At 38.6% G+C, this 19,174-nt stretch overlaps 1 protein-coding gene across 4 annotated transcripts; it reads left to right on the top strand.

Moving 5' to 3' along the window:
- The first annotated feature begins 144 nt into the window (after nt 1–144).
- Nucleotides 145–18,338, top strand: LOC141439564 (uncharacterized). 4 transcript variants are annotated; one of them, XM_074103855.1, is made up of 12 exons: nt 145–372; nt 441–592; nt 2,561–2,781; nt 6,609–6,755; nt 7,964–8,087; nt 8,543–8,636; nt 10,661–10,811; nt 11,259–11,510; nt 12,201–12,312; nt 12,713–12,816; nt 15,373–15,501; nt 16,056–18,338. In XM_074103855.1, the coding sequence occupies exons 1-12, from the start codon at nt 330–332 to the stop codon at nt 16,135–16,137; spliced, it is 1,611 nt and encodes a 536-aa protein (XP_073959956.1). In that variant the 5' UTR covers nt 145–329; the 3' UTR covers nt 16,138–18,338. The 4 variants fall into 4 exon arrangements, with proteins under 4 accessions (XP_073959956.1, XP_073959955.1, XP_073959954.1 ...); XM_074103854.1 differs by having other exon boundaries at nt 10,658–10,811; XM_074103853.1 differs by having other exon boundaries at nt 7,964–8,096.
- Nucleotides 18,339–19,174: the final 836 nt, after the last annotated feature.

Raw genomic sequence — 19,174 nt, 5'->3', positions numbered from 1 at the left:
AATAATAGCTGCGATTTCTGATTCCGAACGTGATAGGATGATAATCTACATAGGTACTTATACTCTTTGATGATAATGTAAAAATGACAACTCTGTTGACTGACAGCCAGAGCTGACAGGTGACTGACACTGTTGACATTTGCGTGTTGAGAAGAGAACCGAGAACCTGACAGGCGCAAAAACTCAAAGACGCATGATCAATTTTCTCTGTCCTTATCCTTTGTAGAGATTTACTCGGCCATATAACAAATATCGATTATAAAATAGGGCACGGGTCCGTTATCACTCAAAATGAGTTCGTTGTTTCATATTTGATCCAGCCGAGTACGATGTTGGGCAAGGCCGTGTTATGTTTGACTTTACATTTTTATAGTAAGTATGGAAGCTCTTAGTTGTTGTTGCGGTGTTGGAAACTGTGTGTGATGATGGTTGTTGTGCAGGCGTCGCGGCGCAAGGGGATTGTACGGATCTTCGCGGACGGCTCATCGCGCACGGCTTGCACTATGTGCCCGGCCCAGACACCTGCACCCTGTGTGTATGCGACAACGGCCTGCCCAAAGCCTGCAAAGCCGTGCTCTGCTCTCCTCCACAGGTGAGCCAGTTCAAGAAGTTTCCAAGTAGTAGGACACCGTCTTTTCTTGCTGGCCAGGTTTTTTTTTATAAAAACAAGCAAAAACTTTGACCTTGATGGGAACTGGGACAATTTGTCTACTGTTTTAATTGGATCCAAAAAAGGAGGAGGGTATCAATTTGGTTAAATTTTGGATGTTTCAAGTGCTGTTATTTTCTGAAGTGTTGTTAATTCAAGTATTATTATTCCTTAGATGGCCTGTGAAATTGAAAATTTGACTTATTATATTTTTACATATTCAGAAAAAGAAGAATAGAATGGCTTGAATTGTTTATCTACTGAACATTTGTTTGTTTTCATTTAGTAGTTTGTACCCTTTAATTTAAAAAAAAATATTGCAGTGCTTTCTCTAGGTCAAGTTTAAATACAAATAGGTACAAATGTTCTATATTGAGCCCCACAAATCAGTACAATAAGTTAACATAGTTACAAAGACAAAGTGCTGTGGGTGTCTATGGACAGTGGTGATCACTTAACATCAGGTGACCCACTAGTTCATTTGTCTGGCCTCTCTAACATAAAAAAAATGAATTTTCCCTTTTCTCCACACTATCGGCATAAAAAGAGGTTTGTAATAATTATATTGAAGAAGAATATTCCAAAATAATCTCAGTGTCTAATTCTAAATATTATTTACTTTTCAAATAATTCTCTCTGGGCCTGTACAACTATAAGTTACAATGTTTTTATTAAAAGCTTTTGTTTAATTAAAAACTATGGCAGAAAATAATTTTGGTCTGATTGAGTCAGAGAAATGATAAAATAATGTCAAATGATAGCGGATGAAAACAAAAAAGGACTGAGTATTATTATACTTGGTAAGAAAAGAAGGGTATGTAATTTCATTAAATTAAGAGAAATACTTAAGTTATTCTCCTTTTCTTGCAAACCATACAACCACTACCAATGCAATTCCAAGCTCTTGCTAATTCATCTATCTATATCATCAAAACTGAATGTATATGTGAAATTTTGTATCTATGTAATCATTAAGAAGTTCCCTCAAGAGGAGAAAAATCAATAATACATTTGTATGGATAATTTTTGTGTCACAATGGAAAAGATTAATAACTACTTGTGTTAAGGTGTGCAACTTTTTGGTCTTCACCTGGCTGCAGTATCAGGTGTCTACAACAACTACTACAAAATTGAACAATCATGCAGTTTTGAATCTGTTCTATCAACTACTGAGGATTCCCTCATGTGAAGATGACCCTAGCTGCAGCATCAAGTTGTGTTTTTTATATAAACGCATTGTCATTAAAATTTAATAATCATGCAAAGTTTCGAGTCTGTTCCATAAACTTTTGAGGTTCCCTCCTGAGAAAACGATCCTGACTAAACCACCAAGATTTCACTACCAGATTATTATATTGTCACTAAATTTACGTATGCCGAATTTCAAAACAATCCGACCACTGAAAGTGGGTCAAATTTAACTTGCAAGATTTGACCTATATGTTACATACATAATAATACTCATCATCATCATAATCATCAGCTCACAGTACAGCAGTCCACTGCTGGACATAGGCCTTTTCCATGGCGCGCCACAACACTGTCTTCAGCCCCTCGCATCCATCCGCCGCCAGCGACCCTCTTAAGGTCGTCCGTCCACCGTGCCTCAGGACGCCCTTCACTACGTTTTCTCGTCCGTGACCTCCATTCGAGGACGTGGCCGCCCCACCATTCATCAGTCCTGCGAGACAAACGTGGCCAGCCCAACGCCACTTCAGCAAACTAATTCTTTGAGCAACGACCAGTGGCTTTCGTTCTTTGTCAATTAATACGAGTTGCAATATACATATAGGGGTTCATTGCAAGTTAAATAAAAGATTGATCATTAAAGACAATATGTGTACCAAAACTCGCGAGCACTATTTCTTATGGTATCTAAATTAGTTTCAATTTTTATTTTATTCCTTTTAGGACTGCCGATCGTTTCGAGTCGGCAACACTTGCTGCGAGTTCATCTGTCTAGATGACGTGGTGAAGCCCGCTGATGGTGCGGAGAGTAACTTGCGGATGGCGGCCGGCGGCGCGGTGGCTGTGGCGCTCCTGACCGTGGCCCTGGTCGTGTACAGGGTACGGAGGCAGAAGCGCCGGAGGCCACCGCATGCCGATGACCAGAGAAGCCTCACCAGCATTGGGTAAGTTTAGTGTTATTGGCTGGCGCGTGCAGTGAGGGCGGAGCTGATGGCGCGGAGAATAACTTGCGGATGGCGGCCGGTGGCGCGGTGGCTGTGACGCTCCTGACCGTGGCTCTGGTCGTGTACAGAGTACCGCATGCCGATGATCAGAGAAGTCTCACCAGCATTGGTTAAGTGTAGCGTTTAACTGGGGTATGCAGTGAGGGTAGGCGGAGCTAATGCATGATTCGTACTTTGTATTTGAACATTATATATGACGGAAATTTGTATGTATAATTTTCGTGTCACAATGGAAAAAGTTAATGGAAATTAAAACTACGTGCTAACGCAGCTTTAACGCTGTGCAACTTTTTGGTCTTCACCCATAACTCACCACTTAAATCGAGTTTAGCTCGACATGTTTTAGGCTAATTCGTAGCCCTTCCTCTTATGGTGCTCCCACATTGGCTGCTTAAGCAGTGATCGGGGATTTGGATGCCATTCGGGGTGAATGACCTCAATTTTTATGCTAGTAGGTATGATATGCCGCGGGATTGCGAGATAAAGGACAGTTTTTTTGTCATTATTTTTAGATTACATATTGATTTTCAATAAATTGCTATTACGGGTCAATGTTTTAAATAAATGTTAATTCTGTTGAATAAATTCTTCTAAATTTGTGTAGCATAGGTCTCATTTAGAATAAAACATGTGACTAATATGATATATGATAATGCTCTTTACTATCATCCAAAAATACAAAACGGCAACAGATTACATAGACCAATTTGAATAACTTAATAAATACATTTTTATACAACTTTTTTTTGTAGAATCATTCCTATTTTTATCTTACTTAACCAACACTCATTACTTAATGTTGTTTATTTTATAAACATACCAACACGGAAATAGCATTTATTTATTTTTAAAACAGTTTAATTGGTATCGCAAGATAAACGGCGTATCCATATTACTCTTTCTACTTGACATCCTGCAGTTTGGCATCCAAATCCCCGATCACTGGTTATAAGTGTTATACATATAACGTTATAAAACATTTGTTTAACATTGTATAATAAATTGTAACATATTTTATGCATTATCATGTTACATATATAACTTTTACAACAAGATAAAACCTCTAAATTTGTTCTATGGTGTTTTATAACATTTGTATACCAATGTGTGAGAGTTTAAACATCTAACAAGTTGTAACAAAAGTTATAAAGTGTTAGACAATGTTATCGTGTATTATAACGTTATATAGCATTTATAACAGCCAGTGTGGGAGCACCATTAAGAGCAACACACTTAGGAGGTACTTTCGTGTTCAAAATGACAATGACCTATTTTAAAATTGTCTTTGTGCGGCTTTACACGATGCCAATAAAGTCTTGCCAGTAGTGTAGTATTCCATTACGGGCCCGCGGGACTATCAAGATACAAGTGATCAATCGAGCGCCACAATGTTTTACTACTGGCGCGATTTTACTGGCATCTTGTAACCAACACTTTTACTTGACAATGGCCAAAATTGTTCCATATTAAAAAAAAAACCTAGTAAAACTTTTTTTAAAGGAACCTTTGTAGTCTCTGATCACACCGTGTCAATAAGGCCGTCTATAAATAAGGTAACCCCATTGACTTCCGCCCATTATGATCACTCAGCCAGCTGACGTAAGCGCAGCTACACTGCGCAACCATGTTGTGCATTGTTATTTAACAAAGTTGTTTGAATGGTCACCATTTCGTTGCTATAATGTAGATGTAGCTGCAATCGCGCAACAGTGTAATCCAGTATGAAATAGACCATATCCTCTCGCTTGTTACTGGTGGGCAAAGCGTAAAGTTATTTTTCTTGCTTTAATTTCATCATAAACGCACTTAAATACCCAGCACAAAGCGGGACTTTTCGGCTCTAGCATTGTTTTAGATTTTTTTTAATTGCACCACCAAAGAGGTAACAAGTATTTTTGCTATAAAATTAGCCTGCATAGTTTAAAAAAATCTAGTGTAGGTTGGTCGATCTGACGGTCTTATGAAATTTGACAGATTGCGTTCAAAAAAATGGTTGCTAACTACCAATCCTAACAATAATAGTAAGTAGCCGTATTTAAAAAAAACTGCGTGTTGGCCAACCCACCTGGCGCTCATCCTAAATTTGACAGATCGCGGTAAAAAAAGTAAAAAATTAAAAAAAATTTGGCGGGAACCTTGCGAATTTTCCGTGGACATTTTTGAGTGCGAATGTAAACTTGCAAAAATGGAATCATCGAGTGCTAGTGACATTTCTTTGAATTAAATTTAGCATGAGTTTTTTGTCTACTATTCCTGTAATAGTTGAAAAAAAAGCAGATTATGCGCCTCGCATTAAGTAATTTATATTGCCCTCGTGTCAGATTGTTTATAGATATATATTGTCCGACACAATGTAAATTGTTATGGAATAAATATACTGAATACTGAATACCTCGTGCTTTCTAAAGCCCTCGCTGACGCTCGGCTCCAAATCGGCACTCGGTGCAATAATAAATAACTTTCTGCTTGGTGCAACAATCTACTAGTATACCGTGGCTTTGTTCGAATATATTTTCTTTGAATAGAGCCAAGAATAGAGTTGTCTTTAGACTGCTTACTGTATTCATTATACTGTGACTATGAATGCGACTTTTTTGCTTATATCAACTTTGGTGCAACTCACAATGTATTCTACAGGATGATTGTACTATCATGTTGTATAAACTGCTCACTGTCTTCTTGGTATTTATTATGTTAAACGCTTAAGACCAAAAGTCAATAAATGAACTAAAATAATTTCCTTGCTCACCCGCGACCTTACGATAGCTAAGCTTATGCAAAATATGCGTGTTCATGCAGTTCCTCCACCTCCACACTGTAAGAACACACACAAATCACACAAACCCATCTATCACCATCACCACACTACACTGACGCGTTTCAAACTCAACCAGAGCTCATCTTCAGAGTGACACAACCGTACATCATGCTACCAGTTGTTAGTGGTTAGTTGTTTAGTCTAACAACTGGTAGCATGGTGTACGATTGTGCCACTCTGAAGATGAGCTCTGGTTGAGTTCGAAACGCGTCAGTGTAGTGGTGATGGTGATAGATGGGTTTGTGTGATTTGTGTGTGTTCTTACAGTGTGGAGGTGGAGGAACTGCATGAACACGCATATTTTGCATAAGCTTAGCTATCGTAAGGTCGCGGGTGAGCAAGGAAATTATTTTAGTTCATTGATATGGACCTCCGCAAAGTAACGCCTGATTCAATAAATTATTCAAAAGTCATAAACCACTTAGCTTTCATAGCTAAATTAGTAAATTACTAACATTTACCTGCGGATACGCTCGTGTCAGCCATTCTGAAATTTTTACGTTATCCGCTCCAAGTGGAAAGATGTAGTCCTACCCCGTTGGGAAAGAGGCGTGATTTTATGTATGTACTAGCTTTTGCCCGCGGCTCCGCCCGCGTGGTATTCGGTTATCGCGCGCTGTTTCCTCGGGAACTGTGCATTTTTCCGGGATAAAAAGTAGCCTATGTCACCCTCGGGCCTATGGAGCTGTCTCTATGCCAAAAATCACGTCGATCCCTCGCTCCGTTACGGCGTGAAAGACGGACAAACACACAAAGATACAAACACACTTTCGCATTTATAATATTAGTATGGATTGTATGTATGTATCCGCTCCAAACCAAAAGTTCGCTCCCCGGCCATAATACTTGTCACTACTGCTTGTGCCTAAAAAAATTATGTAACCCGATGGAAATTGCGTCCTTACAGCGCCACGCTGGTTAGATTTGATGATAACTTTTTATATTGCAGATACATAAGCGGCAGTATGGGCTATATGGGGGGCACGTGCGAGACCGCCATGGCGGCTTGGAAGCCCCACGGCAACTACCTGCCCCGCGGGGAAGCACCTCCGCCTTACGACGAGGCCGTGGCGCAGTGCCGCTCTGAACTTATCAGGTCAGGACTTCATTGCATCACTACCTAACACTTAGATTTTTCATTTTTGATACAAAGATCAAATTCCTCTCTGCATTGGCGATCCGTAACTTTAAATAGCGAATCTATTGTGTTGTAGTACATTGTGCATTTAGGGGTGTAATGATTTTCATCACATTGTGAGAAAAAAAATGCAATAAACTAAATTATTTTGTGTCTAAACATTTCACAGCTCGGAAAAATAAAACAACTGAATAAAATAATGGCTATCCGCCAATACAGAGGGCTACAACAAAAGTTGATAATCGAAGTTCGTATCGTACCGTCCCTCTCACTCTCGTATTAAATAATATTTGCGTCAGAAAAACGATACGAACATCTATTTTTGAGTTGCGTAATAATCCACCGATTGTCACTTTTTTCGAGTCGTCTACCATAGACTATCATAGATAATGCTAAGCTAATAATTCCAGTATTTACTAAAATTATTGCAAAACAATTTGATTTAAATTTAAAATATAAAAATAACGAAGTTTCATGATGATACTTGTGATGTATACATATCATTTAATAATATTGTAAATCTGTTTAAAAAATATACCTCGTTGAGTTTCTTGCCGGATTCTTCTCAACAGAGGTTTTTCCGAACCGGTGGTAGATTTTTTTTTTGACATTCATAACTAAGTGCTTGTTATAGCTTAAATGGAATAAAGATATTTTGACTTTGACTTTGACTTTGATGCGTGGAAAACTTTTATGGTGTAAAATTGGGCTATAGCTAAGTTGTAAAGATGTGAATAAAACGTTGGCTGACTTAAAACCTCTTTAGCTTGAAACGACGTACCTTCTTACTTTTTAAAACTAATGTCATAACTCCCTTGAGAAGAAAAACTATATACGTAAATCCATAATTCCCGCGGGAATAATTGAGGCCAATGTCCTTTAGTATACAGGCATGGAATAACATCATTGACGAGCAAGTGTGATGAAAAAGAATGTAGCTATGTTAAACGCTTGTTATATAAAATGTCTGAAAATAATAATTTTTCATATCTGCCTGTCTATGTCAATAAACGGTCTAAAATTACCCTAAACTTCGTTCTTTTTGCTTCGGAGAGCGGCTCTGCTATCACTGGATATTCATAAATACATACAAAGTACGGAATACTCGGTGCGCAAGTCCGACTCGCACTTGACCGGTTTTATAGTTAAAGATGGTTTGTTCATAGAATGAACACCGAAACTCCGTTCCACCGCACTTATCCAGCTACGTTCGAGAACATGTCGCGTCCCGACGACTCCATGCAATGTTCCGGCCACGGCTACATCAACATGCCGCGGCCATTCGCTCAGGTATATTATGTAATAAACCTTTATATTTTTACTATGCTACGTTTAAATTTAAGATGACTGGTTGGTCTGTGGACTTGATTCGCACAACTAAACCTCCTGCGGCCCACCATACAACACAACAAAATATTACATCGAAATTTAAAACATAAAGTCTCATAGATAAAGATGTTTTTTTTTGTAAATTTGAATGATACAGAGAAAATTACTCTTTATTCCTTTTCAAAAGATATAAGTTCTATTGCTATCAATATGTACTAGTATTATCACTTTGAACCCCAGGAAGATAAGTACAACAAGTCGTTTCTGATTACTGATCAAACAGATACATAACCTAACTGACCAACTAACCGATTGTAATTTAACTTAGCTAAGAACCATTTTGATTGAACTACCTTTCGATTGAAAAATATGTCGACCGGGTTATCGCCCAATGAAACTGAGCCTTCATTGTTCAGATGGCGAGTACCGCGAACTGCTACGCGGCGCCGCTGCTGCAGCCCGCGATGCCCGAGCCGCGGGATCCGCCCCACCATCCCATCGCACCCAACGGTCGGTACCTCCAGTGCTTCATAGATGGGGGAGGGATCTGAGCTGGGTCTAAGACGACAGTGAATATTTTTTAGTCATATTTTTTGCATTCCTGCGACAAAACACGAAAATTGATGTATACGTTATGCCTATCCAATTTATTAAAAGTGTAAACAAACATTTCATCAAAATTCTTGTATAAACACTCACTGGATCGAATCAATAACACATTTATCTATAATTCGTGTCTTTTAACTAGATGTCTAATCACTTTTTTCACCAAAATTCACTTGATTTCAATATTTATTTTTCATTTGAAAAATCTTCATCAAAATCTGACGTTATTTCTTGATTAAAACATGTGTATAATCTGCAGTAGCATAGACTAGCGTAGAGATGGTGGAAAATTTGTCATTTTAAAAATCGATTAATGCGCGGATGAATAAGCGATTTTTATTATTTATTTTCCTTAAAATTAAAAAATAGTTACTGCTTTTATAATTGAATAAACAGTCTTGGAATGAAATCTAGTGTTGTAAATAATAAAATAGACAAAAATACTTTGATCTATTAAATTATTAAATTAATCGATTTACTGAACAGATTAATTATTTTGCAATAGGTTCTAGGTTTTCACAACATTGAATGTCTGTGGTCGGATAAATGGCGTCTTTGTTTACACTTTTTATAAATTGGATTGAAATATAATATAGTTATGTATGTGACCCCCATGGCTGGCTATCACCGTGTTAACTTCGGCCGACGGCTCAGTTTATTGATATGAACTACCTGATAATTAACTTTTTCGCGAAATAGAAAAAAACATTTTTTTTTTTGATAAGTTTTTTTTTTTCGTTCATATAATAGCTTTACATCAATTGTTAATTGTTAATTTGTAAAATAAACAAACTTGACAGGTGACATTGACGTGACACAAAAGGGAGGCATCAAAAAATCCACATATTTGACTTTCTTTTGCTTAATATGTGTGAATTGAACACCGATTAGCTATAGACTTTGAAAAAAAAACGTCATAAATTGAGGACCATTACTCTGTTTTACTGCTAAAAAATATTTATCTTAACTCTTGATTATCTCTTAAACAGTTAAAGTTAGACCGCTAGTGTCTCAAAGAAATTACTTTATTTGACATGTAGATTGTCCCCTTAAAGTTAACGGATATCAAAAATAACACGGTGTAGAATTTGGCCATGTAACCCTTCCTATGGCTATAAAGCAAGATTCGCCCTTGATAAAAAAAACGCACACATACTCACCCCAGACACCTAATTTTGCGATAATACACCACACCTGTGCCGCGCAATACCGATATGGGAATACCGACATGATATTTCGTGTTCATGCCCATAGAAACTCTTGTCAGTTTGACACCAGTTTGTATGGACGTGTACACGAAATATGGGGTCGGTATTTTCATGTTGGTATTATCCGTGCCGGTAAATAGTGTCACCCACGAAGGTATTTGTCAATTTTACCCACCCATATACGCACACGAACACGCGCGAACACATATTGTACACACACACGTGTGCTCACGCGCGCAGCATACAATAACACGAACACAACATTACGCCTTTTTTTTTTTTTTTTTTTATTCGATTGTATGGAAAACGAGCAAGTGGATCTCCTGATGGTAAGAGATCACCACCGCCCATAAATATCTGCAACACCAGGGGTATTGCAGACGCGTTGCCAACCTAGAGGCCTAAGATGGGATACCTCACGTGCCAGTAATTTCACCGGCTGTCCGGCTGTGTGGCCTTATACGATTATTACGACTTATAGTGTTTGTTTCTCTCTAAGAGAGTTTCAACCAGATGTGTGCGAGGAATATATTGCCAGGGATATGTTGCAAAGTACCCAATCACTAGTAGCGGCCAGTGAAGTGCCCCCGCCTCAACGCACCCCGCTCGCACATCTCTGATGGAAACAGCTCGCTCCGTTCAGCTACCTCGTACCATCTCTAATTGAAACGCTAAGTGTCAAGTCGTGTCATGTCTCATGTCATCTATCTCATTCAGCAGTGGTCGGTTTCCCGAGTGCGATACGTCTGACGGGTTCATTGGGGACCATCACCAACCGCGCCCTACTGAGTGTAGCAGCCCGCGAACCCGAGCCAGAGCGGCCGCACAACGTTCCCGGGTTCTACGCCAGCCCTGCTTTACATGCCTCGCTGTAAGTACATTAGCTAGAGCTCTTTCTGCAAAGCTTAGAATTGAAAAAGGCTAGGATCGGTCAAGGAAGAAACCAACGGGGATCGACAATAAATAACTGGCCTAAGCACCCCGCAGAGCCTAGCGGAAGAATGCATGTCCTTTTCCCGACTTTCCAGCAAATGGCTTAAGCAAGACTGAGAAAACCCTTCCAACCTTCTCCTTCAAATGCAATGACTAAACATTGACTTACGATATCAATCATATATTGTCTTGTTTGATTTTGGGCAGTGCAATCGGAAAAAAAAAGTTAATTTCGGTTTATATATTTAAATGGCATCATATTACTATTCGTCGAAGCTGCTTTGCGGCTCGAGAAGAGAGGTTACAGCTGTTGATAGACTTATCAATTAACGGAAGTTCGTGTACATAAAGAGTAAATATGTCTCTTAAAAATAATATTTTCCAGCCACCGCACCATCCCACGAATCTCGACCGCGATCGACACCACAATCCTCGACACCTCTATATCGGGCTTTAACCGCGCCGACCGTTCCCTGCACAACGAGATACGACGCTCGTTCCACAAGCCGAGCGAGAACAACCGAGCGATGACTGACACCGGACGGAGTATGCCGCGGAACCTGAACCTTGCCGCGAGTCATGATATGAGAGGCGAAGAGCCGGCGCGACTGGCATACAGCGGCGGCGGCAGATCAAGGTGATTACGCTATCTCTATTTTTGAATATCATTGACTTGACGATCTTGATCTTGCTGTGGGCGGGGCACATTGCTCGCAGGACTGATGGCCGATGGGGTCAGAAGGTTCTCGAATGGCGTCCGCGAACCGGGAGACGATGTCGGTAAGCCTCCAACAAGATGGAGCGACGACTTGGTTAATATCGCGGGATCGCGGTGGATGCGGAAAGCACAAGACCGGTCTGAGTGGAGAGCCTTGGGGAGGCCTATGTCCAGCAGTGGACGTCTTTGGGCTGACATGATGATGCTGATGATGATCTATGAAATTTTTACTTGACAATTGACAACACTTTGGCTTGACGTTTCACGACGCTCTGCACAACCAGATACAGTACGATTACTTGGAGTTAACACTTGACAGATGGGCGTGCCTTCAACTTTGACGTCATACAAATAAAGCCATTTTTAGTATACCGCTACCCACGTTTACAGATTATGTAAAAACTATTTTATTTGTATGACGTCAAAGTTGAAAATTGACTGAAGGCACGCCCATCTGTCAAGTGTTAACTCCAAGTAATCCTACTGTACGACCCATGTTTCACAAGCCGAACGATGAATATACTTTGCCGCAAGCTATGACATGAGAGACTAGGAGCTGACGCGACTTTTATATTTTGTATTGTTATTATATTGTATCTTTTGTTTCAGAGCTCATAGTGAAGAGCAAAACGTAGGTAACGTTGAGCCCAAGCCTTTGAAGGCGACTGGCAAGAACACTGCAGAAGTGGCCGCGCCGACGCTGCCCCTTACCGTAGATAAGGTAAACATAATCCCACAGCTGTTGCCATCCGTCTAAGATAAATTCATTTATCGCTATCCTGCGGAAAGTGTAATTTTCCAGTTGAAACTATCTCCATTCCGTCTAAATAGATTCAGCCGTTGGAGCTTGAAGAGAGAGAGAAAGAGAGAGATATTTATTTACACATATTCTGTATACAGAAAAACCACGTCATGAAGAAATAATAATTAAAAAAACAAGATCAATTTTTTATAAAAACTAAAGAAAACCGATGCTAAATCTAGCGTCATCAAAATTTTTGCGACTTGTCCTTCCATTATGCTAGTAAAGGTAGGTGGTAATCCTAACACTAGTCAACCAGTCCGGCCGACCAGTCAAGAGGCTCGAATATTCATCCTACTAATATTGTTGTTGGTTGCAGCCGTCGTGTGTGTGCAGTTACGCGAGCGGCGCCGTGGGCGGGAGCGAAGAGCACGACGACTATCGCAGCGAGTGCGAGAACTGCAAGTCTGCAACTAGCTCCAGGTAACTGTCTGTACTGCGCATTCTTCTCGTTGTCATTGTGTCACTCATAATCATAATATTCTTTGAATTAAAAAATCCCACAAATTTGCGCGTCCACTGCATTGGAATCGAAGCGTACGCACCGTACGGAGCGGATGGATTTGTTGCTTTGTATAGATTTCTTTTCTTGAATTCCGATTCAGTGTACGCAGTACCATAGAAATCTATATGTCGGCGGCCGATCGTAAAATCCGCCAGATCACGAAATTCCTAGGCATATCATGAAATGGCGTCTGAATGTTGGCCAGGCATATCACGATGTGCCTGAGAAACAATACGGCAGATCGATTAGAGCAATGCATTCATCTATATTCGGGTAAGGCCGCGAATTTTAACCAATGTGACATAGAAATAACATAAAAAAAATACGTGGCGTTACCATAAAACGTAACGCAAATTTTTATAAAGCCTAGATCAAACTGGTAAAAATTCTCATCAGATAACGTATGTATGAAAAAAATACATGTCATATAATAAAGTGAAGTTTTTAGTTTTACTAGAACTTTCTGACGATACTGATCTTAAATCTGTCCTATATGAGATCTATAGAGCTAAACATGAGAATGTGGAAGTAGAAGTACCCTCTAGTTGACGAACATCTTTCCAAAAGTGTATCTTTACATGCCTCTCTAACACTGACAATAAGGTGCACATTTATAAGCATAACGAATTTGGATGTGGTTTTTTTTTATTCGACTGGATGGCAAACGATCAAATGAGTAAGAGATCACCACCGCCCATAAAAATCTGCAACGCCAGGGGTATTGCAGACGCGTTGCCAACCTAGAGGCCTATGATGGGATACCTCACGTGCCAGTAATTTCACCGGCTGTCTTACTCACCACGCCGAAACACAACAGTGCAAGCACTGCTGCTTCACGGCAGGATTAGCGAGGAAGATGGTGGTAGCAATCCGGGCGGACCTTGCACAAGGTCCTACCAACTAGTTGTGAGCATGCTTGTGACTTCGACTGTACAAGCTATTAAATACCTCAAAGAAATGGCCAAAACCCTAAATCACAGGTTTACCAATTTAGGAAGTAGTATCTTAGTTAAGTGGACAATGTAAAAAGATGTTTTTGGAAATAAATTATTATGATTATTAAGTTTAGGTAACAAATGAACTAAGTAGGTAAGTGAATCTCTCCGTTTGTCTCTCACTTTAAATACGCTATGCATGTAGCAGGACGTGAACACAGAACTCGCCACAATTCTCTTGTGCCGATCCCTGCACCTACAGATTAAAATTTATTTAACTTCAAAATATCCATCTAACTAACTTACTGTGCGTGCAGTCATTGGAAACCTAATAATAAACTGGTGTAAGTTAGAATTTTTCTGTGTGAACTTCCCTTTACCACATTTTTTCGTTACGTTATGTACAAAATACGTAGCATTTTGTAAAAATGTAACGTAATCGTAACGAAAGTGTAACGTATTTTATACAAAAAGTCGTTTATCATGGTGAATAACGACATTTTGAACATAATAACACATGCCACTTACATGGAAAAGATAACCCTATCGTATGAAAAACAACCAGTTAAAAATAATCACTACTTACCCTTAAAATCGAACAAGCACTTTCGACGTTTTTTCGAAAAAAAACCTCCGCGTCACTTTTGATGGCTGTTTGTCAACAAACTGATGAGATTTATTTATCTCATCGATGTTGCCCTATTAGAGTATTAGTTGCCAGTGTACAAAAACAAATTTCTACCGAAATTGGCGTTAAAGGTAGCTTAATTAAGCGTCACCTAAGTATTCGTAACGAAAACGTGGTTTTTTGGCACGTGGAAAGAAATAAATATAAAACATGATAATTATTTGATTATCATGATTCCGCAATCGGTAGGACTATCGTTATATCATAAAATTTTGTTTAAACAAAATCATGATCATGAGAAGTTAAATAGCATGAAAATAATAAGGTATTAAGTACTCGTGGTCAAAAAAAATAGTCAATTTTCGTTACGTTTTGGACGGTAATATATTTTTATTATTTTTTTAAAAGGGTTTAAATCAATTATCTCATTTGCGACCTTGAGAGTTTATATCGTGTCATATAATAAAAAAAAAATTAAACCTCTAGGTGTTATCAGTTTTTTTTATCAGCGTTCCAAATTTGAAACGTCCAAATTGGTCAAAATTCGCGGCTTACCCATTCCTAGCTATAGTCTATATACCGGGCACATCGTGATATGCAGAAAAAAAAAATTATGTACGACGAGCCGAAGAGTGGTTAGTATTAATTGTGATATGCCAGGCTAACTTTTAGGCATATCAAGAAATGGCGCCATTTCATGACATGCCTAAGAATTTCGTGATCTGGCGGATTTTACGATATGCCGCCGACATATACAAAGCAACAATCCGTCCGCTTCGTACGGCTCGATTCCGATGCAGTGGACGGGCAGCTCAAAGTCCTTTACAGGGATCTTCAGTCATACTGACCAAACTTCCTACCGAATTATTCCTCATAAATTGTGTGTCACAGTGAATAATTTTGTTTATCAGATGGGTGTTGGAAGAGGGCTGGCGCGACGAAGCAGACGAGGGGACACAGACGCTGCAGCGGCGCGCCCCGCCGCCCGCGCCGCCGCCGCCCGCCACCGCCACTCTGCCGCAGCCTGTCACCAAGCAGCGGTCAGTACCACGATAGGGGCTTGGGCTGTAGTACCCACGCGGGCCCAAGGCGGATTGGGAACTTCACACACATTTCATTGCATTTCTTTGCAAGTTTTCTTTGAGCTTAGAGCTATTGATAGTATATTTCAAATATAATTCCTAATTTTCTAATTTTTAATGATGCTACTGATTAATTTAAAGTTATATTAAGGGGCTGTTTCACCACCCATTGATTAATTTTATCCGTCAAATAAATTTAATCAATGGATGGTGTAACAGGGCCTTAAGGTTATTACGTAGGTACTTATGTAAAGTGATGTACTTTCACTAAATATGTATTTATGTATGAATCTTTTTTTTCTCTTTAAAAACTACTCTAGTTTAAGTACAAAAAAGTCACCTGCATATCTGTCACAGCGGAGCGTGCAAAAATATCTGACACGTCCTACAGACCCTAGAAATACATAGAGTCGTATCAGACATTTATACATGCTTTGCTGTGTCAGACAATGGTGCTGGTGACTGTACCTGCTCACACCGTACAAGTGGTAAAATTCGTTTTTTCTGTCCAGACCAGCGCTAGGCCCGCCATCAAACTGGGAGAACTGGTTCAACACGATCCCTGATTCCGACACAGAGTCCGAAGAAGAGTGAACCCGCCGACCCGACACCACTCAACTAATCAGCGATGAGAGTAGGAATAAAACTGACAGTTGCTTCCTTCCACATAATAAGTAAAGATACGCGAGACAAGACAAGTCGCAAAGATTTTGTTCAATGAGGGCTATCGTTTTTTGTCTCACTAGATGGCGCACTGTTGCGTGAGGTTTTTAAGTATGGCTTTCAAAGTCTGTTATTACGGGCGTGTAAACAAAGTTTAGATTAAAATCATATTTAATACACCTTAAAACCGTACCATAAAAATATCGAGCATGCCACAGTGTTCCATAGTCCCCGTTTTGTTCTGAAAAAAGGGAGGACAAAGGTTTCCGAAAGACAAAACTGTCTCGAAACACAGACATTCATTGCCCCAGAACGCATATTTGCCATAATTAATTTCAGATATTGCGAAATATTCACAAAATTATTCTAATTATAAATAAACCCGCGTAGCTCACCCAAAAACTATGAGATTTGACATTTCGGAGACCTCACGCTACACTAGCGCCTCTAGTGGCGAATTCATACGCGATAGCCCTCATTGGGATTACCCATCGCGGTTAAAAAATATCCACGGCTGAATAATAGCGTTCCATAAAGCTGACAGGCGTTACGTCCTTTCGTGAACTAAAACCAACGCGTCTTTTCTGATAAATAGAATATCTCTAGAGATAGATCTAGATGGCGTTAGTATCGTGAGGTCCGTTTAACTCCTTGCCTTGCTTGTGATTGGTCCATTTGTTACATCAATCCCAAGTGACACAAATGTCAAAGTTGTCGATACTAACACAATTGACTGTCACAGAAACTCATAGCCTAGTTACTCCTCCAGATTATATGCTTGAAAATATACCTACATATGTGGCATAGGCATAGTAAGACAGTTGGTTTTAGTACATCAGTAATGTCGTCACTTGTCGACATTTAACATACACGAAAGTCGTTTCTACATCCGGCAACGATGTCATATTGGAAGATGTGACTTGCTCTCAAATGATTCAAGAAAGAACAGTTACTCTTTATTTATTCAAATCAGTACTGTTGTATGGTACCGTAAAAGTTTGAATAGAGTTAAGTTATGCAGTTCTAAAAAGTCTTCTGATAGATGCTTTTATTTCTGTGTATTGCGGTTAATGATCTGACCGCATTCATCAGATACCGCCTTTCATATTACTGCCAATAAAGTGTCATTGATTTATTTATAATTAATATGCGCTTGGAGTGTAGAGCTACCTTAATACATATTTATACTTATATCCAGTTTGCCCTGTTCTTCATAAAAAAATGCAACAGCGATAGGTACTAATCAAAAAAATACATTATCAAAGTTTATCATCAATTTTCGGGTTCGTACCTACCGCATATGGGACACGGCGACGCACTCTTCTTAGTATAATGTAAACACATGGTACTCTGGCTTAAAGTAAGTCATTATTTAGTGTTTACGATACTTACGAGCGTGTTAACACGATTGAATTAAAAAATAATGTCTATAACACAAAGCAACATGAATATGTATCAAAGCAAACTGGAGCATTCTTGTAACGGATTTTAAAGGTATTATTTATATCGAATTTGAGTATTATATTTATTTAGTGAGTAGTTGAAATAACGCATTCCAAAAAGCGGTTTATTTTTTAAACGTTTCAAACCGAGGTAGTGATAAAACACGCTTTTATTTAAATTACGTTTTGCATTACTTAATTTATGTAAGCTATCTAATAGCTAATATTTCTTTTTATACTTTTTTACAGTATTTTGTTTTATTTACACGTTGTCTCTAAAAGTGTTAATTTCTGCTGTACCAAAGAAAATCAGTTATTTATTTACTCGTGTTATATTTTTGACGTTTTTATCGTCTCAATTTGATGACGATTATTATAAGTATAAGACTAGAGTTAAGTAATTATAAATAGTTAAAAATAAATTAATGTTACTAGTGACTACAAACTGATTTTAGTCTCAGTGTTAAAAGTTAAATAAAAATATTAATTAATTGGTGTTGATTATCCTGTTCAGGTAACAAAAGTCGGCGATCTCTAGATTGGTAATAAATAAGACAATATTTTGTCACACACACAGCTCATTGCAGTATCTGAGAATTTAGTCATGTTATTTGGAATTAGAATAATTTTGTTTACAGTTGGTCTTACCTTTTGCTTCGCATTTGTCTTACATTTAGGCACTATCGTGACCGTGAACTTTTAAAATCTTGTTTGGATTGTTGTGGAATCATAAAATACCCTTTGACATGTTTTAATCTGTCATCTCCCAGGATAACAGGATCAAGGAATTTGGGCACAAATTTGTGCCTCTGGGAGAGGACAGGTTAATAAGTTACACTGTTAGACTAAATTCTCATATACTGTAAACTACTGTAAAGTATGAAAATCTCGAATTATAATAGTAATAATGGTGCCAAAAGGAAACTATTTGCGATTCGCTTTAGCCCAAAGTATTGTTCCGTAAAGTATTGTACTGTATTCTTTTAAAATCATTTTTTAGTTTTTAATAAACAGCAAACAATGCAAATAAATAATATTTTTTTTTCTTCGAAATCAGTAGTTGTAAAACTTTTGTAACTTTTATTTTGTTTTAAGAACCAAAATAGAAGAGTGCATTAATTTGGAAACTGTGCAATATTTTTCCATTCTGAGTAATTGCTAATGCAATGAACATGTAACAGGTATGTCTATTTTTCTCATGTATTTTTATATTTGAGAAGTACATAAATCATCAAGTGAAAAGAAAGGTATAGGCTAAGCTAAGCATTTCTAACTGGGTGTGTTTCGACTAGTTCCATTGAAAGTTCTATAATAATACTGTCAATGGCACTAGTGGGAACACGGCAATAACTGGGCTCAAAAAAGATATTTTATTAGAATAATTATGGTCTAAGTTGCGCTAATTTTAGTCGCCGTGGGTGTCTCAATTAGCCTGTACACGTCCGTTCGCGCATCTGTAAGATGAATAAGCAAGAAACAATGCATTCATAGTCGTTGTACTAAATATTTCTTTCATGCTACAGTCG

Source organism: Choristoneura fumiferana, chromosome 21, assembly GCF_025370935.1.
Source record: "Choristoneura fumiferana chromosome 21, NRCan_CFum_1, whole genome shotgun sequence".
In the NCBI taxonomy this organism is placed as follows: domain Eukaryota; kingdom Metazoa; phylum Arthropoda; class Insecta; order Lepidoptera; family Tortricidae; genus Choristoneura; species Choristoneura fumiferana.
The sequence above is the reverse complement of the archived record's forward strand: the minus strand, read 5'-3'. Positions and strand labels throughout refer to the sequence as shown.

Excerpts from the sequence above, each read along its gene's own strand:
- LOC141439564 (XM_074103852.1), top strand. The coding sequence starts at position 330 with ATGTTGGGCAAGGCCGTGTTATGTTTGACTTTACATTTTTATA. Across the intron at positions 593-2,560 it reads TGCTCTGCTCTCCTCCACAG|GACTGCCGATCGTTTCGAGT; the intron begins GTGAGCCAGTTC and ends TATTCCTTTTAG. Across the intron at positions 6,756-7,963 it reads TGCCGCTCTGAACTTATCAG|AATGAACACCGAAACTCCGT; the intron begins GTCAGGACTTCA and ends GTTTGTTCATAG.